The sequence below is a fragment of the Megalobrama amblycephala genome, linkage group LG19, assembly GCF_018812025.1.
Source record: "Megalobrama amblycephala isolate DHTTF-2021 linkage group LG19, ASM1881202v1, whole genome shotgun sequence".
In the NCBI taxonomy this organism is placed as follows: Eukaryota; Metazoa; Chordata; class Actinopteri; order Cypriniformes; family Xenocyprididae; genus Megalobrama; species Megalobrama amblycephala.
The window spans coordinates 13,613,181-13,633,925 of NC_063062.1; the positions used below are offsets into that span (position 1 = coordinate 13,613,181).

The following is a 20,745-nucleotide window of genomic DNA, read 5'->3' on the forward strand; positions in this document are numbered from 1 at the left end:
TTGCTTTATATCGGATGAGATATATTTAAAACATTGATAATTCCACACCAACAACAGTGAAATCATGATGGCTATTTACAAAAGATGTAAGCACACAACCGTTTTATAAAAAACACAGTCGGACAGAATACAAAAATGAGGACATGTGGAAAAGAGTCCAATATGTTGATCAAAAAAACTGAATGGCTGGTTTTGGTTGTCCAATTTGACATACAAAGCAAGGGTCAATAGTCAATTAATCATCATCAATAAATTAAAAAGGGAAACATTCCTCCATTTGGTCACTGAATTGAAAGGCATGTGTTGAATCAAGACAGGAGAGGGAACACTGATGTCCAAGCAAGGCCCTCATCTGGGCGCAGGTGGCTGGTTCATCTCAAGAATGTACAGACACAGCCCTTCAGACTCTAATAACGTCATTATCACGGGGTTACGGCATCACACACCCACACACCACAGGGAAGACTGATCCCCATTAGTTTGTCCAGATGTGGCATGTGGCCGATCATACGGTGGGGTTTTTGCCTGAGTGAGGGGTTTGTTGTTGCTGTTGTACAAGGTAAAGCGGCCGTTTCACTCTGGGCTTCCTGCGCTTAGGTTTGCTCTTGGCCTTGGTCAACTGCACCACAAAGAAGGAAAGCACAACCATGGCACCAAGAAACGCAAACATCGGGATGGTCTGGCCCACCTCTTGATTATAGCGGCCAGGCATTATTCCTGAGGAAACACACAGACATGGATTACTGCATTGTGTTGTCTGAATGTTAAATGCCCTTTTGTGAGTGATATCTGTGTTCAGGAAATAATCAACCAAAGCAAATTTTCCTTCCTCACCTCCGGGAATGTCCCAGGCTCCACTTTCTCCAGGAGACAGGGGTCGAACCTGAGGCCGATATGGCCTTACATTAGGCAAAACAACCTTGTCCATGTCCACTGACAGTAGTTTCTGGTGCTTCCACAGATTGCTGAAAAAAAAAAGAAAAAAAAAAAAAAAGAAAAAGTCAACAAACCTGGTCAGATGTGGATATTAAAAGACAACACGTCCAAATTTAGATATGTTTTGCACTGAGTGCAGAAGCTGAGAATGGCACAGGTCTCATGTGTACTGACCTAGGAGCAGTCTCATTAAGCGGCTGGGGTTTAGCCCAAGACAGATGAGGGCATGCAGGTAGAGGACGAGGCTTGGGGTCACCCAGATGAGCCTCCAGTACTTTGGAGTAACGGTAGAGGTGATTACCTAATAATAAAAATATTTTAAAAATAATAAAAAAAAAATTTAGTTGATAAAAAATAAATAAATAAATAAAATGCTAAAATGTCTTAAAACAATGAATTAAACATAAAATAATGAATTACAAAAATAAAAAAACAAATATCAAATGCATAAATTAATTAACAAAAAATAAAAAAAATATGATTAAAAACACAAATAAATAAATAAAAATTTAAATTTTAAGAAATTAGAAAAATGACTAATGAATTAAAATAAAATTAATGAATTATACACAAAGGAATTAAAAAATAAAAAAATGATTTAGAACGATTAATTAATAAATAAAAATGATTTTAATGACTTAAAATAAAAATAATGAAATGTATAAATGAATTACCAAAATATTTATAAATATAAATAAATGATAGAAGTGATTTAAAAACAATTAAAAATAAATAAAAAATTAATTAAATAAGTGAGAAAAATTTAACTGAATTAAATAAATAAATTGATATAAAATAATGAATTAACTACAAGTAACGAATAAAAAAAATAAAAATGAATACATGAATGAATTAACTAAAATATATAGATTAAAATGAATTTAAAAATACATAATATAAATAAATTATATTTATATATATATATATATATATATATATATATATATATATATATATATATATATATATATATATATATATAAATAAAACAAATTCATTAAAAACAGTGCACTAAAAATTAAAAATAAATAAATAATATATAATGAATAAAATAATAATTATTATAAAATAAAATAATAATTTAACAGTAATGAATTATAAATAAATAAATAATATCACCTTCCAATCTCTGTGGTAATGGCCTGTCTGTGCCTGTAGGGGGAACCACTCTGTTTTTAGAGTGTGTGAGGCTGGGCGGAGTCATGGAATATGAAGTGTACTGCAGCAGAGCATCCAGCAGCCAAAAACAGTCTAAATAATGAAAAGAGATCCCAAACACATGCAAATTAAATTAACAAGTATGAAAATTGATAGTTAGTGAGGCAAGGCTTATAGAACTATGCCTGACAGACTTGTTTGAACAAAATGTGAGCTATACATAAAATGCCCATTACCTTTCTGTCTGTGACTGTCATCAATGCAGTTGGAGTCTCCATAGAGCGCTATACGACCTCCCCCTTCAGAGGGTGTTTGGTACAGTCCAAGCACAGGCACATTTTCCACCACTGCAGTCTCTTGTTTCAAGACTTCCAGACCTAGAAATTTGAGGTTGTCAAGAAGATTAAGAAAACGAGGGAGCATTTAGCTGGTCTCCATGGATACAGCAGTGATGTAAGATGTATGATTACAGCAGGTGCTGTGTACCTTGATCCTTTAAGGTCTGAGCAATGACAATCCCATCCTCTGGAAAACGAGCAATGCTGCACCCCGAGGCATAATACACTGAAAAGCGACAAGACAGTATACATTGTTTTAATGGAGGCATGTTCATCTAGATTCGATTTCAATAATCTACTCAATTATTGTGTATTTAACAGGAATCTGTGCAAAGTTATAGAGTCTTACTGTCGTGATCTGCCATTGTGAAGTCTCCCTCATACAGACCGTCACTGAAAGCCATACCCCACACTGAGATCAAGTCGTTCAAGGCTGGCACGTTAGCGCCCCCTGTGTCCGGCATCCACCACTGCCTGCAAATTAAGTATAATGCCCATTTCAAAAGTTGTCTTGATATTTGATAAAAACATTTGCCCTGAATCAGACACTTTACTAAGAGCCCCATTTAAAAATTATTTGTCAGATCCAATAATAGACATCACACACACTTTCAAATCCCCCAAATGACATTAGTTATGAATTAGGACACTCAAATACCTAATGGAAAGCACACTTTTAAATTAGGACAGTAAAAACAAAGTAATTAGAAAATTAGACAAACGCATTGCTGAAATAAAAATGTCAGGTGAAATCACAATTAATCAAGTAATTAGCAAGGTAGTCTTATACATACATATATACATACAGTCAAACCAAAAATTACTTTTAATAATTAAGACTGAGATCTTGCCATTTTTTTAAACTGGTAAATAGTGAATATACTGCATTAATGAATGAAATGTTCAAGGTGTCTGAATATAATGTATAATAATAACGTGTGTATCATATATATACTATTTTCACTATGGAAAAAATAAAGTAAGAATAAGGCCAAGGAAGCAGAAGCATGCAATACAGTGTACTGATAAATATATTTTAAAGAAAGCCCAAAGTATACTTCACTTTTTACATGTACGCGAGGGTCAGCATACAGTGCGTGACGCAAATTTCGTCATCGAAAAAGTACGTGCACCACCAGATTTTTGTAACCATGAGTATGCGCAGGTCGCACATGTGCATTTAACTTTTTTTGCAGTAATTATTTTATCCACAAGGTGGCAACTGTGCTTGGGGTCGTCGATTTACAAAGTAGTTGAAGAAAAACTGCATAAACAGAACGTAACGCATGCAAGCTACAGCAACAATGGAGGCCTACATAGACGAGAGATTGTGAAACTCTAGCATGAAAGAATACAAAGATGTTTACATGGGTTGTAACACGTGGCGAGAGATTGCTCAAAACTGAGCATGCGTTGTACGTGCACAAGTCAAACGAAGCATACTCGGGGCTTAAGAGAGACACAGGATTGCTGTGTCTTGATGTTCTCAGTACCTGGTGTTTTCATCATAGAACTTGACTTTTCTCATGACTGATGTGTTGTACCAGTCACTGAAGACGATGAGAGACAGGCCATTATCTATGTCTCTCCTCAACTTAGAGATCTCCTCTGGAAAATACTCTTCCTCGCTGTCCACCATCAGCAAGGTCCCTATAAACACACAGAGACAGAGGTGACAGTTGATTTAAGCAGGTCTTACTCCATCACTACTTGTTCCACAAATCCAATTCATCTTCAAGACAGAATCCTTAATACTGAATGAACACCTACCATACTGACTGGCATCAAAGCATGTGATTGGTGCACCCAGGACCTCAACAAAGTAGCCATTGCTGCGAAGGTGCTGATACATGTCTCTAAAGTTAGTGTGAATATGATCACCATTCCTACAAAACATGAGAAAAACAATGTAATCTACAAAATTATACTAACCCTACACTGTACAGATTCTCTTCCTGATTGAATGTGAACTATATTTGGTGGTTGTGGCTCACCAGTCAAGTGGATCGTTCTTCATGCGCAGGTTGTCTCGGGGGAAGTAGCCAGGCGGGTAGCGCAAGTTGTGGTACTGATCCCACAGAATCCTCTTACTACGTGGAGGAGTGGGGACAATCTTTACCTTCACTGGTAGCTTCACTGTGGAGGTCATCTCACCACCTATTGCTGACTGGATGCACACACACGTGGAAAACAGACAACAGCAGGTCATGATGTGGAATTACACTACTTGGAGCCAAAATTAAAGGTTTTTAGAAATCTTCAAGACAACAAGAACAAGAAGTTAAGTATATTGCACACCACCAGACGATATTGATCTATATTCTAAGCGCATGCTGTCATCTGCTGCTTTAAAGGGTTAGTTCACCCAAAAATTATGTCATTAATGACTCACCCTCATGTCGTTCCAAACCCGCAAGACCTCCGTTCATCTTCGGAACACAGTTTAAGATATTTTAGATTTAGTCCGAGAGCTTTCTGTCCCTCCATTGAAAATGTATGTACGGTAGACTGTCCATGTCCAGAAAGGTAATAAAAACATTATCAACCACCAAAACACCAAACCATCAAAACACCACTGATGTCACATGTCCATGTGGTTTAGTTAGAAGTTTTTGAAGCATCTAAAATACATTATGGTCTAAAAATAACAAAAACTACGACTTTATTCAGCATTGTCTTCTCTTCCGGGTCTGTGTATATCCGCTTTCAAGAAGCTTCTTCTACGGCGGTTGGCATCCAGCTTATTGATGCATTACCGGCCCCTTTTGCTCCGGACAGTGACGCGATTAGGACATCCGCGACATGCACACCTATGCACCATTTAAAAAAATATAGCAATACCAAAATACAAACAATGTAGAATAGCTTGAATACAGCGTGCGTCTCCCTCAGACTGTAAACGAAGCTCGGGCGCACCGGATAACATGTCATCAGCATCACTGTCCGGAGCAGAAGGGGGCGGTAATGCACCAATAAGCTGGATGCCAACCGCCGTAGAAGAAGAAGCAGCGTCACAAGCGGATATACACAGACCTGGAAGAGAAGACAATGCTGAATAAAGTCGTAGCTTTTGTTATTTTTGGACCAAAATGCATTTTAGATGCTTCAGAAACCTCTAACTAACCCACTGATGTCACATGGACTACTTTGATGATGTTTTTAATTACCTTTCTGGACATGGACAGTCTACCGTACATACATTTTAATTGGAGGGACAGAAAGCTCTTGGACTAAATCTAAAATATCTTAAACTGCGTTCCGAAGATGAACGGAGGTCTTACGGGTTTGGAACGACATGAGGGTGAGTCATTAATGACATAATTTTCATTTTTGGGTGAACTAACCCTTTAAATGCACGAACTCTTTAAAGCAGAATGAATTCTGATTGGCTGTCAATGTTTTCATTGTTCCAACAATATTGTTTCTCTGTGCCATTATAGTTGGTTGAGGTGTAGAATCTGCTATTGTTTTATATTTAGATTATTTATATATATTGTTATATATTTAGGAAAATATCTTTATCATTAAAGTTTTCGTCCTTGGTGTGAATGGGCTTTAACTCTTTCCTCACCAACGTTTAAAAAAAAAAAAAAAAAGAAAAAAGAAAAAAAGAAAAAAGTTGCCAGCCAGCACCAGCATTTTTGATCATTTTAACAAAACTTTCATGGCCCCAGAATATTTTGTTGTGTGAATACCTGAACATGCAATAATATCAAAAAAACTGCTGAAAGTTTCTGCTTTTAAAGAAATTTTATTCTATCTTCATGCATTCTTTTTTTTTCTTAACACTTGAATGTGGTTAAATTTCATTTTGAAAAAAGCAACATTTTGAACAAAAGGCTAAGAAGGAAAAAAAAAATAAATAAATAAATAAATAAATAAATCACGATTCTGTCGAAGACTATGTCCGGATCGGATTCAGATTGATAATCAAAACATGGATTAAGCAGATCGAGTCCATCAACACCCCTATAGCTTGCACAGTTCTATACCTCTTCATGGGTTCAACATTTCATTCAGTAATGTCAGGCAATTTTGATTTACATGCTGTTTAATGTTTGATGGTCACATTAGATTACATGTGTGGAAGCAATGCTTCTATCGCTTGTTTCTACTTCTTTGCTTGTTTTTTGATCTGGAGATTCTGTACTCTTTTAGGAGATGCATAATAGCGCCCCCTAAAAGTGTAACAGTGAAAACTCAGATTGCCAGTAAGCTCTGTCAATGGCCAGGAAGCTTTGTCATTAAAAGTTAATCAATGGCAGGGAAAGAGTTCTTCTAAGAAACTCTTAAAAGTGTAAAGTACCCAAACATTCATAAACCAATCAAAATAATTTGAGCCAACACACTTTCAAATAAAATTAAAATTGCATGTACTACTATACTGGAGATATCAGAGACAGTACTGTTACTCACGTCATTCTCTGCTGGCGAGGCCACTGTAACCATGACATGACCCTGAGCGATGCCTTCCCATGATGCAGCTTTCTTGGCCACAGATATGGAAACAGCCAGGTAACCGGCCCAGGGCCAGAGCACAGGTGAGTAAGATACCGCCACATCTACATAATCACCATTCTGAGGAAGGTAGGGCTGCCAAATGGGCTGTGAACATAAAACAGTGATTCAGTGAAAAGGGGCCAAGAATATTTGAAATTACAATTTAATGTTTAAAACATCATATCAGTTTACAACAAATTGCAGTCAGTCTCTTTATTATTGCATACCTTGTCCACAATCCTCCCAGTCACGCCCATACCATTAAGAATGGTCACGTTGACAATTGTCGGCATGCTACCGTAGTAAATGGGCTGTGAGCAGTAGGGCCACATGTACGGGCACTCGGTCAGATCTATGTAGCTCGGGCTCAGGCTAAAGAATAAAAACACCATTAGAAATTCATTAGCGGATGATGACCTCACTGAGAGCCATTGCAAGATAATGAACCAGATCAAATCTACACTATAACCAGGCTGGAATGTAATTAAATCCGAATGAGGGTGTGATGGAGATGCTGGTTACCTTTTAAATGGATCCAATTTGGCATACATGAATAAGAAACTGAGCATTTTATGTGAGCATAAAGCTATAGAAAGATGCTTCCCCTCTTTTGTAAGTCGCTTTGGATAAAAGCATCTGCTAAATACATCAATGCAAATGTAAAGGCAAAGAGAGAAAAGCAATATTTGTGCATGTGCGAGAGACATGCCTGGCTTGTGGCTTGTAGCTGTTAAGGATCTGGTAGGCTCTGAGTAAATCGAGTTTGCCATGGCCCTGCTCAAACATGTTGACTCCTGGCAGCCTGCGTGCTGAGGCGATCAGGGCCTGCTTCATACTGGCCGGGTTCACCAACTCTCTGTTTAGCACAGTGCTGGAAAAGACAAAAAACAAATAAACATGTTTCAGTTAAATGGATGTGGCTTGATGGAATATCATTTCAGTGCAACAGCAGGCTAAAGACTGGAAAACAGATTTAAAAGAAACACTGAGTCACCAGGCCATAAAGCAAAGAGGTGGATGGGGTCAAGTTCCTATGAGAGACTAATACAAATGAGAGCAATATATATGAAAGAGATAGAAAGGAAAGGAACTGAAGGAGGTAAAATGAAAACAGTATAGAGTGGAAACACCAACAAATTAGGTTAGCCATCGCAGACTGAGAGGATGGACTAGATCAAAAATACAGCAAAAGAAAGAGGATGTCATTCAATTCCCGGAGGAAAGTAAGATTGATTCTGTCAATTCATTTGTTTCTCGTTTTTTTCTTTTTTTTGCAGGCTGAATTTCCTATTTATTTTCCCCCCATAGGGCCACAGTAACAAAAAACAATTATGAAGAAAACCATAGGTTTAAAGAACCAATTTATTTTGTTCTACTTCATAATAGATGTAATAAAGAGTAGTGTGTTTATAGTACAAGTACTATATATGGTACTTACAAAGTACAGGTGAGCCTACTATCAATCACTATCTGTGCCCTGATAAAGTAGCAAACATTGGCCTTACGATGAAACCCTATTTTGAATCGCTTATGAAAATGGATATAAATCATGTCAAGGCCTAAAATTGGATACAGCTAGTATAGGGGTTGAGTATACATACACTGTTGATCAAAAGTTTAGGGTCAAATTTTAAATATTAATACTTTTCTTTAACAAAAACACATTAAATTGATCAAAAATGACAGTAAACATTTATAATGTTACAAATAATTTCTATTTCAAATAAATGCAGTTCTGTTAAGACTTTCTATTCATCAAAGAATATTGGGGGAAAAAATTATCACAGTTTCCAAAAAAATATTATAAGCAGCACAACTGTTTTCAACATTGATAAGAAATGTTTCATGAGCACAAAATCAGATTTCTGAAGGATCATGTGTCACTGAAGACTGGAGTAATGAAGCTGAAAATTCAGCTTTGCCATCACAGGAATAAATGTCATATATTAAAATAGAAATAGTGGTCATAAGTTACTTCTTTCAAGAAAATAAAAATAAAAATAAAAATCTTACTGACCCTAGACTTTTGAACAGTGGAGTAAGACATAAACCGTTTAAATGCATGAAAATAAATATTAAATAAATGTTTTTTAAAGGTCCCGTTTTTCGTGTTTTTTTGAAGCTTTGATTGTGTTTATAGTGTGCAATATAACATGTGTTCATGTTTCGCGTGTAAAAAAACACAGTATTTTTCACATAATTTACTTATCTGTATACCGCTGTTTCCACTGTCATAAAAACGGGCTGATGACTTCCTTGTTCTATGAAGTCCCTCCTTCAGAAATACGTAACGAGTTCTGATTGTGCCAGCGGTTCCTGTGTTGTGATTCGACAGCAGTTTAGCGCATCTTGCCCGGAAAGGTCACGCCTCTTACCATAACGTGGAGATGCACGCGCTCAGTGTTATTGTAAACATGTCTTTAATTTTACCCTATCAATTTGAACCGGAATCAGACCCGGTGATTGGACTGCGGGATGAAAATAACAGCGTTTCGACGACATGGCGACAAACACACTCTACAAACGCAACTCTTGTGTATTCCTGTGGGCGGAGGTTAGTCAAAAAACTGTTTTAGTGACATCATTAAAGAAGGAAGTAGAGGGATGTAGTCCAAACTGGCCGTTCGATGTAGGCGACTTCTGTTAAATAAAATATCTCGCTTGGCATTGAACTTTGAGCTTTAAAATTTTACAGATTTTATTTATACTCTAACAACAACATTACACACTAACTAAAGTTTGAAACATGGGATCACGAAGAACGGGACCTTTAATGGTCCAAAAAAAAAAAAAAAATGTAGTCAGGAAGAGAGTTTGTGAATATTAAATGCAAAGATTAATGCACAATATTTTAGTTTTTATACTGTTTTTGTTCATCTGTGTCTCACCTGGCCAGCAGTGTGACAGCTCCAGCCACTACAGGTGATGCAACACTAGTGCCAGAGAGAGAACGACAGCCCTCCTTCAGTCCTGAACCACGCACACCAGAGCCATACGTCACGATGTCAGGCTTCACCCTGCCATAGCCACCTGGCAGCTCCTGATCAACAGATAGCACAGGAAGCAAAACCGTGTTTCAACTGAGCTGACAAGACAAACTGACAGATACTGTGATGAGCGGGAATAAGAGCAGTATATGTGCCTGAATGAACACCGAGTCAAAATTCTAGTCATACATGGCCAGCAATGGTGTACTTACTTATATGGCTCCTGTGATGTGTTAAACCCCACATCAGTATTTCACTCTTATTAGCCTGACCTGATCATTTTGTGGGGTTTGAACATGTCATTGTGATAAAAATAAAACATTATAATGTTTTTAAATGCACTTATTTATTCAGCCTTTCCTAAAGACATATAAAAAGACTTTCTAATTAGACAACCTTTCCCAGTCTCATGACTTGAGAGATTTGAACTTCAGTATAAAACAAGCCAGTAATTAATCAATTTTTTGCAAGTCCTTGCATGGCATTCTTCTAAAAACCATTTAATATATTGCCACTTGTTTTAATAGTGTATCTAAAATAAAAAAATGGATTAGATATTCATCCTTGCATTAATGAATAAAAAACTGTGTGAAAACATGCCTTTTAATTTTAACTACACTATTTAAAAGTAGGCCAAATCAATTTTTTATTTGATGTTTTTAGCAATATCATCTAGTCCCACAGCAGGGGATTTAGTTTTCAATTTAAATATCATACTAACATCTCAAGGCCATTCATTTATGTACAACTATATTGTAAATCTTCAAAGTCGTGATTCTCTCAAAAGGTGGAACGGAGGATTTTTGAAGTGTATGTAAATCTCTTTAATTTACTCTCCAGGAATCTCCAGCTTTGTCTAGCAGGAGGTGTCTGTCTACCTATTTTAGGTCAGATCAAAACACACAGACATGTTCTCACTGGCCTCTTAATGCAGCTGCACAGGAAAAATGCAGTAATGTAATGTCAGCACAAGAAGGAACTCACCCATGTTGTCATGCCCCGGGATGAGAACCTGGCAATATTGTCCTCAAAATCAATCCCTCCAACACCAATAACATCCATCTGATCTGCTGGATTGTTCAGAGTTCTGGAAGAAGGGGGGGGTCAATACATATGTTGGGACTATTGGCCAAATCTAATATAATTTGTCCTTGATTTACTCAACTCACCCGTAGAGAGGGCCATCATTGCCAATAGCAGATACCATAATCACCTTGTTGGCTGTGAGTTCCCAAACCTTGTTAAACACAGACAAGTCATGCTTTTATTACAGGACTACACTCTAGAGAACATAAACCATATTTAAATGTACAGGCCAAAAGACACTGCACCTTCATTAAAATTGCTTGAAATGTTCCTCATTTGTGGGTCGCTTTGAACAAAAGCATCTGCTGAATGTCAATCCTAATGTCATACCTTGTCAACAAATGGATGGTCCATAAAGTCTGGTCCCCCTATACTGAGATTTAAGACATCTATCTTCTTCAGGATGGCATAGTTAAAGGCATCTAAAAACCAGGAGGTGTAGGACACCTAAAAAGAAATGTTGAAAACAGTTCTGCTTCATATTTGTGGAAACAGTGGTTGTGCTACTTAACATTTTTTCAGGATCTTTGATGTATAGAAAGTTCAAAAGAACAGCATTTATTTGAAATAGAAAACTTTTATTACATTATAAATGTCTTTACTTTCACTTTCAATCAATTTAATGCATTTTTTGCTGGATAAACGTATTACTTTCTTTCATTAATGACTTTTGAAAGTAGTTGCATATATAGGGAAATGGAGATTAATGCTGTTTGCTACCTGGTTATTAGTAAAAACTCTGAAGATATGAAGCTCAGAATCAGGAGCGAAGCCCTGGCACTCTCTCATGCTGGCGATAACCCCAGCCACAAAGGTACCATGACCCAACCCTGAAGAAAGAATGTGAGACAGACAAAGATAAAAGACTGATGCAAGACACTGATGCAAGACACAGGCATTTAATCTGAACAATTCATCTGGGTTGATGCATTCAACTTCACTCAATAACAAACTATGACTGATTAGACATGTTTAAACTTGTTTCATGACATACACTGAGAACTTGTCTTACCATCATCCAGAGTTTTCTCATTGGTCCAATTGGTTCTTTCCTTAACATTCTTAAAGTGAGGGTGCTTCTCACTCAACCCAGTGTCAAATACTGCTACCTTCACCCCAGAGCCTGTATATGAACACAAATAAACAGAAATGCAGGCTTTAACACAAACCTGATCTTCAAAAAGAGTAGAACATTAAAGGTTCCCTTGATTCAAAAATTGAATTTACCTAGGCATAGTTAAATAACAAGAGTTCAGTACATGGAAATGACATACAGTGAGTCTCAAACTCCATTGTTTCCTCCTTCTTATATAAATCTCATTTGTTTAAAAGACCTCCGAAGAACAGGCGAATCTCAACATAACACCGACTGTTACGTAACAGTCGGGGTGTACGCCCCAATATTTGCATATGCCAGCCCACGTTCCCAACATTATGAAAGGCATTAGACCAGGGCAGCCAGTATTAACGTCTGGATGTGCACAGCTGAATCATCAGACTAGGTAAGCAAGCAATAACAATAGCGAAAAATGGCAGCAATAATAACTGTCATGATTACATGATATTTTTAGTGATATTTGTAAATTGTCTTTCTAAATGTTTCATTAGCATGTTGCTAATGTACTGTTAAATGTGGTTAAAGTTACCATCGTTTATTACTGTATTCACGGAGACAAGAGCCGTCGCTATTTTCATTTTTAAACACTTGCAGTCTGTATAATTCACAAACACAACTTCATTCTTTATAAATCTCTCCAACAGTGTGTAATGTTAGCTTTAGCCACGGAGCACTATCAAACTCATTCATAACCAAATGTAAACATTCAAATAAACACTGTACTTACACGATTAGACATGCTGCATGACGAACACTTTGTAAAGATCCATTTTGAGGGTTATATTAGCTGTTTGAACTTTTTTTATGTTGTTTAAGGCAAGCGCGAGCTCCGGGCGGAGAGCACGAGCAATTAAAGGGCCAGCAGCCCTGAATCGGCTCATTTATAATGATGCCCCAAAATAGGCAGTTAAAAAAAATGAATAAAAAAAAATCTATGGGGTATTTTGAGCTGAAACTTCACAGACACATTCAGGGGACACCTTAGACTTATTTTACATCTTTAAAAAAAAAAGTTCTAGGGCACCTTTAATTACGGTAGAGAATCTTACCGGTGTGTCCCATCTGCCAGAGCACATCTGCTTGCAGTATCTGAGCGACATGTCTGGGAATGGCCCGTAGGAGACGGCGACTGGAGTGTCTTCCTGTGGCATGCCAGAATCCAGAGCCCAGAGACAGACTGGTCCTCCTAAGCGGCCTAGATGACTGCCAAGACTGCCACTTCTGCACCCAGCGTGTGTCATTGCACGGGGACGCCCCATCAGTGCCCGCTGAAAGAGAAAAGGAATGAGAAATTATTCTCAATGAATTATACTTCATCCCATTTGATTATTTTATTTGTGCCAAGGATATACTGCAGTATAAATGGTATAGAAGAACCTCTACTGGCATTCTTGCCATCCAATAGAATATGTCAAAGTCACTCAGCCCTGAGGAGGAGGATTATTAAAAGTGCTTACTTCAAATCCCGTCTTTCAATTTCTCTTGATTGATCATGCAATTTATCACTCTTTCAGGCCAGTCCCCATTTAATCTTCATTTATAAGTGCACACATTTATTTCTCATAACTCAATAGCACTTTTATGCCATCCACTCTAGACACAATCACCCCAGAACTCAAAAAAATGCCCCTATTATCATGAATACTTCAAACATTACAATAAACCAGGGCTCAAAAACGACTTTAGAAATTCAGCTTTGTATCTCTACTAGTGTTGTCAAAAGTACCGACTTCGGTGCCAGGTCGGTACTGAAATTTTTAAAATGTGATGCTTTGAGCGCCGTTGAGCATATTTGTAAACACCTCTGGTTAGCCTTTGTGTTCAGGCGCTCAACATATATGTCTGTAATTGGCTACAATGATCAACGCACGGGAGCGCTTGAAACCAAACAGAAGCGTTTGAAAGCGTTTCGAATGCAGAAGCGGGAGCGTTTGAAAGCAGGTGTGTATCTGTGTAAGCGCTTGGTGAAGAGTGTAATTGATATCCATTTACAACAAGTTTTTGAAGCGTTGATCATTGTAGCCAATCACAGACGTATCTGTTGAATCCGTGAAAACAATGGCCAATCAGGGGCGTTTACGAATCCACTCAACAGCCTAAAAGCGACACATTTTTAAAATTTCAGTACCAACTTGGTACCGAAGTCAGTACTTTTGAAAACACTAATCTCCCCTGCTAATATTTAATAAATATAATATACACTTTTAGCAACATATGTCAGAATGAAATATTTTTTACTAGATTTATTTATTTATATTTTTCGCAATTACTTTTCATATATTTCATTAACTTTTGTAAACGTACAAAACATTAAAATGAATAATCTGAGTTTTTTAAAGATAGTATAGAATAATATGTCAATTTTCAACCCATTCTAACTGATTTTAAGACCACCTAGATAATTTAACCTTGACGACATGTTTAAATCAACCAATTTTTTAATTCAACAATGCCCAAAAGTGACAGTTCTACCAACAGGCCTAAAACTCTCTCACACTTACCCCAAGTCATTGGACTATCCTTATTGTTAAACCCTATAATTCGAGGTAAATAATCACCAAAACTTGCACAGTATCAGATTCTAGATTTGTCTAACACCAACCTAACCACACAGTATCAACATCTACACCTTGATTAGCATTTTTATTGGCCCTTTGAATACCTTCTGGCGAGACCAGAGATGAGTAGTCTGTGCTTTCAGGAATATTCAAATAACAGATAATAACAGTGATCACCTTAACTCTTCTATGTAAAAGATTCCTCATAAAGGTTTAAAGCATTACAAAACCTCTCGTAAAGTGTTGGTGCAGCAGTTGGAAAGGAATCGTAGGCGTTTAAGCGTGGCTGAATTGCAGGGCCAACCACTTTGACCAGCTCCGACATGTCAGTCTTCCTCTCTGGCTGATTACGGCTCATTAATTCCCCCTAGAGCTATACAGACAAGACTAGTGCATATACTATAATTATATAACATTTCAATCCCCCACTCGTGCTCTTGTAGAGCTGACCCAGACATCATTTAAATGATAATTACTTGCATATATGCTCTCAAACCGTGACCAGGGGTTATTCTTAGAGAAAGAGACCCAGCTAATAGCAGTTAATGATGTATTTTTGTTCTTATTACAGAAACCAAAGTGCCTCAAAGCCGTACTCTGTTGTGAAAGAGTGAGATAAGCTAGCATGAAGGGGTGCAGACTGGTGAAGCCAGACTGAGCAGCTCTTTGAGTGTTATTCCAAAAACTAAATCAAAATAAATTTAAATAAATTATAAATAAATTTCAATTATGTCAGCCATTACTCCAGTCTTCAGTGTCACACGATCCTTCAGAAGTCATTCTAATATGCTGATTTGCTGCTCAAGAATCATTATTATTATCAACTACTTTGATAAACAGGAAATAAAAAATCTGCATTTATCTGAAATATAATTTGTCTTTACTGTCACTTTTGATTAATGTAATGCATCTATGTTGAATAAAAGTATTAATTTCTTTCAAAAAAAAAATAAAAAATTGAACAGTACAAACTTTTTGGGGGGTTGATTGATGCTGCAAAATCTTATGTGTAAGCATAAGCATTATACAGAAGCCATGCAGCTTGTTATTATGCTGTTAAAAAAGGAAGACTGCGACAATGTTATTACACAGGAGCGGTGCTATTAAACCGTAATCACTCTCCCAGAGTTTCTCAACACTGACGGCAGATTTGCATGGAGGTGTGATTTCTTTTTGTATTCTAGTGGTGGAGAACTCAGTGTGCAAAGACAGAACATTCTTTCACCTCAAACACTTCTGAAAGCCATTTCCTTCACCCCATGCAGTAAATAAACATTTCCTATTCGGTTCACCCCCTGCTGATGACTTTCCTCCCTGCAGTCACCCCAGAGAGCTGGGAAAGAACAAATTGCATGTAACCTCTGTGATAGTGCACAGCACTGCAGGGTTCAAGTGTGACTTATAAATACAGAACAATACAATATCGTGTACCAAGACTACTGCATTTTAGTAAAGTTATGATACCATTATTATGCTCATGTTCTGAATGTCAGTACTACTTACAGTCAGTCATTTTGAGGCTGCGGAGGACCATGCGCTGGGGCGTCACTCGTTTGATGTAGGGGTGGTCCTGTAGGGTGAGAAGGCTGCTGCGGACGTCCTGCCGGATCTCCACCACCTCAAAGTCACTGGGGTAATCGCTAGCAGGATTGTCCCTCCGTACGATGCGCCAGTTCACCGCATCCACATCTCGCAGGGCGCTGCTGATGAAATCACTGCGCGCTTTGGCTGTGAAGTATCCGTTAAATGCAACAATGTACTCTAGAAGAGAGAATAATAGATACTGTAAAATCCCACAGGATAAATGACACGAACTAGTCGGTACTGAAATTTTAGAAATGTGATGATACCAGCATTTTGAATACTGTTGAGCAGATTCTTAAACATCTCTGATTGGCCATTGTGTTCACGTGCTCAACAGATATGTCTGTGATTGGCTACAATGATCAATGCTTCAAAAACTTGTAAATAGACATCTGTGACGCTCTTCACCAGCGAATCTGTATCCCTATATATCCGCTAATAGACACCTGCTTTCAAACACTCCCGTCTGTAGTTGTGTAAGCCCTCGGTGAAGAGCGTCACAAATGTATATTTACAACATGTTTTTGAAGCGTTGCTCATCGTAGCCAATCACAGACATATCTGTTGAGTATGTGAACACAATAGCCAATCAGTGGTGTTTAAGAATCCGCTGAACAGCCCTCAAAATGCTAGGGGAGATGCTTGTATTGTTATATTTTTTTAATTTCAGTACCTACTTAGTACTTTGACAACCCTAATATGTATTTACTGAGAAAACCTTTCAACTTCAGCAAGGTTTAGCATTCACTTGAGGTCTTGGTTCTGCATCTATTTTGGCCACTCATCATTCAAATGGATCCAACCTTGCATCAACAACCACAATAGAGCCTTTAACAGAAATAACGGCTGCTGAGTGAAACTTTAGGCCAGGGCGGGTATAGAGAAACACCCATATTCTTTCTTTGCTAAACAAACCTGAACAGAGACACTTTCAGAATGCTTTGAAATGTGGCCGTCCTCCAGAGTGCTTGACACAACAAAGCCCACAATACATAAGGGAATGCAATACAAGAATGCAGACAGACTACATTAAAGAGATAGTTCACCCAAAAATGAAAATTCTGTCATCATTTACTCACCCTCAAATTGTTCCAAACCTGTATGAATTTCTTTGTTCTGTTGAACACAAAGGAAGATATTTTGAAGAAAGTTAGTAACCAGGCTGCTTTGGGGCACCACTGGCTTCGATAGTAGAAAAAAAAAAATACTATGTAAGTCAATGGTGCCCCAGAACTGTTCAGTTTTCCACATCCTTCAAAATATCTTCCTTTGTGTTCAACAGAACAAAGAAATCTATACAGGTTTGGAAGGTCCTGAGGGTGAGTAAATGATGACAGAATTTTCATTTTTGGGTGAATTATCCCTTTAAGGGTTTAGTGACTTTGAGGACAGTAGAGAGAAACAAACGCAAATAAAAAGATACAATTAAAGTTACCTTGAAATGAAAAGTCATCTATTTTCTAAATGCATGTTATTGATCTTATTATAAAAAATTAATCCAAGCATGTTACATTTTTTAAAACATTTTTGATCTAGTAATTCTTAAAGGTGCCCAAGAATGCTTTTTCACAAGATGTAATATAAGTCTAAGGTGTCTCCGGAATGTGTCTGTGAAGTTTCAGCTCAAAATACCCCATAGATTTTTTTTAATAAATTTTTTTTAACTGCCTATTTTGGGGCATCATTAACTATGCACTGATTTAGGCAGCGCCGCCCCTTTAATTTGCGTGCTCCCTGCCACATGAGCTTTCGACTATATTACAGCGCATTTACAAAGTTCAAACAGCTAATATAACCCTCAAATGGATCTTTACAAGATGTTCGTCATGCATGCTGTATGCATGCTTCGAATTATGTGAGTAAAGTATTTATTTGGATGTTAACGTTTTATTCTGAGTGAATTTGAGGCTGTCCTCCGTGGCTAACGGCTAATGCTACACTGTTGGAGAGATTTATAAAGAATGAAGTTGTGTTTATGAATTATACAGACTGCAAGTGTTTAAAAATGAAAATAGCGACGGCTAATAAATTACAGACTTTGTCATTTCGTCTGCTTAAACCCCGCCCCTTTCTTACAGTTGCCACCAAGCTCGCATTCAGCTGATCTGCCCCCATCCAATCAACAACTGTATAAAACCAAGTCCCCGCCCCACATTTTTTTCAGTTTCATTAATCTGTTTCAATCAATCTTGCAGTAAAAATGACAGACTTCTCCAATCATTTCGTCTGCTTAAACCCTGCCCCTCTTACAACACCAGCAAGCTTGCATTCAGCAGATCTGCCTCCATCCAACCAACAACTGTATAAAAAGTCCACCATAACACGCCCCACATTTTTTTTCTTTTCATTAATCTGTTTCACTCAAATGTATGTCAAAATACAACAGAAAAAAACATGATATTTTGTATGAAGAACCACTTAATGTACAAAGTAAAATCAGCATCCTGAAACAAAAACCAGTATGAAGATAGAAATGAATGCACTGTAGTCAGATTAATGTGCTTTGTTCAAAACTTAATTAAAAGTGGAACTATTGCCACATAAAATATCTTTACCAATCCCACAATTCATAGCTTTGGGTGAGAGAAGTGGGAATGAATTAAACATTAGAGGATGGCACAAAGGGTGCATTCACAGAGCAGTAATCAGGCCACTATAAATAACGTGTTACGTTCTGGTCTTGTATACCCACATCCACACCACACCCAATGTAGTGAAATGTGTGCCCTTTGAAAACAACGCTGGATTCAGATTAAGTCTTAGGAATGTATTGCCAACACTCTGGGCTGGACGCCAGCAAACACACAGAGCGGAGGGCACGATCCAGCCAATGAATGGACAGAGTCCTAACAGAGAGCTGCGGCAAAGTGGAGTACATTACACCAGCACTGTTTGACCTGAAGCGCTCACGTTTTGTCCTGCCCTAAATTAAAACGAGAAGTGCAACAGCTGCTTTAAACCCTCAATAAACTCCATAAACTGGTTGATAACGGATTTTCAGTGCAATAAAATGTCATTATCACCACTAAAAACTAAATTACGGCAATAAATGGTGTACTAAAAAACACAATGTCTTCAACATATTGTAGCCTATGAAGAATTCAGCATACGCCTCATGGTCAGTAACCTTAAAACAAACCTTAGACAAATTAATTTCTACTTGTTTTGTTACAGACACAACAAGTCAAGTTTTATTCAGTGCAAAATGACATCACTTACCATGCTTGACAACTTTGGTAGAAAAGTCGACTTTCAGCATGACCTGTGAGCAGTTTGGGCTCAAGAGTGCATCAGCATTCAGATGAGGATGAAAGGGAGTTGAGAATGGGCCACCGTTTTCCTCTGTGCCCACCAAAGGCAATCGAGCCCCTAAGGCAGCCACAAGCAAGCACAGCCGTACGATCATGGTCCCTGTGGTCCGTTTCCGGTTATTACCCATCTACAGATACAGGTGTCTTCAAAGGTAACAAACGTGTATGGGTATTTGCAGTTTATGAAATAGTTTAGGTCCAGAACGCAGAGAAGCCTGAATAACACATGGCTTGGGTATTCATTTCTTTCTTCGTTTTCTCTCCATTGTGTGTTTGTGGTGCAGTGGAGGTGATCAGTGTGGCAGTCTGAGGATGAGGAGCGGGGCCATCTTCATGAAAGGGTAAAACACTACAGAAGATCAGGAGGGGTGTTCATCTGGTGATGGGCTTCCTCACAATGGCCATAGGTTTACTATTCTTCCTGTAGAGAGGAGACAACACAATAGTTACGTTTAGCGAGTTGCTGGAAAACAAATATCAAAGCTCAACATTCAGCCAATAGATATATTCATCTCAATGAGGAGCTTACATAGTAAACAGTTATTTTAACTTTCTGAGGTCTGAAAACGCGCCGGCGCGTTTTGCAGGATTTTTTTCACATTGCAGCATAACAGACTTAAAATACTCCGTCATTTCTTGTCATAGAGACATAAGTAATATATCAATTGAAACTATAGAATGTATTTTATTTGTGTACACTCAGAGTAAAAACACAATGTTGTGCTTTTTGTAAAATAAAGAAAACTAACATGATGCGTGATCTCTCCTCTCCCTCTGAACGAAGTCCAATCTGATAGTTCTCAGAAAATGAACTGTAACTTATGCATACTAATGACAAAAAAAAAAATGACACTTACGTCTAAAGAAACGTTGAAATGTCAGGTTTTAAATCGTGTAAGTCAAATCAAAAACAAACATTCTGTGTTTATGTAATCTGTATGAAAAGAGAGCCATGTCAGAAGTCTGTGATTCAGCTCATTACCCGCTAATGCGGCCACGCCCACGGAGCCAGCGCTATTCAGAGGCAAATTCAGAGGCAATACATGCATTCATTGTCTCAATCGTGTATTTATTGTCTTGAAAAGTGTTTATTTGGATGGTAAAGCCATGGTTAGCGATCTCTAGAAGACATGCAGTTAGTTCCTAGTTCCTTTTCTTCTTTATATGAAT

General features: G+C 37.7%; 1 protein-coding gene across 1 annotated transcript in view; it reads right to left on the reverse strand.

Moving 5' to 3' along the window:
• mbtps1 (membrane-bound transcription factor peptidase, site 1) overlaps window positions 1-20,745 on the reverse strand; it is a 28,110-nt gene continuing 7,365 nt past the window's right edge. The window contains exons 2-23 of the mRNA XM_048168580.1: window positions 19,484-19,996; window positions 16,184-16,441; window positions 13,172-13,390; window positions 12,018-12,128; window positions 11,726-11,835; window positions 11,336-11,452; window positions 11,089-11,156; window positions 10,904-11,006; window positions 9,821-9,972; window positions 7,642-7,803; window positions 7,160-7,304; window positions 6,849-7,037; window positions 4,427-4,599; window positions 4,203-4,318; window positions 3,926-4,082; window positions 2,782-2,906; window positions 2,581-2,658; window positions 2,331-2,471; window positions 2,056-2,187; window positions 1,111-1,237; window positions 835-965; window positions 1-717 (exon numbers count right to left, since the gene is read on the reverse strand). Coding sequence (XP_048024537.1) covers window positions 506-717; window positions 835-965; window positions 1,111-1,237; window positions 2,056-2,187; window positions 2,331-2,471; window positions 2,581-2,658; window positions 2,782-2,906; window positions 3,926-4,082; window positions 4,203-4,318; window positions 4,427-4,599; window positions 6,849-7,037; window positions 7,160-7,304; window positions 7,642-7,803; window positions 9,821-9,972; window positions 10,904-11,006; window positions 11,089-11,156; window positions 11,336-11,452; window positions 11,726-11,835; window positions 12,018-12,128; window positions 13,172-13,390; window positions 16,184-16,441; window positions 19,484-19,703 — 3,246 coding nt within the window. The 5' untranslated portion in view covers window positions 19,704-19,996 and the 3' untranslated portion in view covers window positions 1-505. The remainder of the gene's footprint in view (window positions 718-834; window positions 966-1,110; window positions 1,238-2,055; window positions 2,188-2,330; window positions 2,472-2,580; window positions 2,659-2,781; window positions 2,907-3,925; window positions 4,083-4,202; window positions 4,319-4,426; window positions 4,600-6,848; window positions 7,038-7,159; window positions 7,305-7,641; window positions 7,804-9,820; window positions 9,973-10,903; window positions 11,007-11,088; window positions 11,157-11,335; window positions 11,453-11,725; window positions 11,836-12,017; window positions 12,129-13,171; window positions 13,391-16,183; window positions 16,442-19,483; window positions 19,997-20,745) is intronic.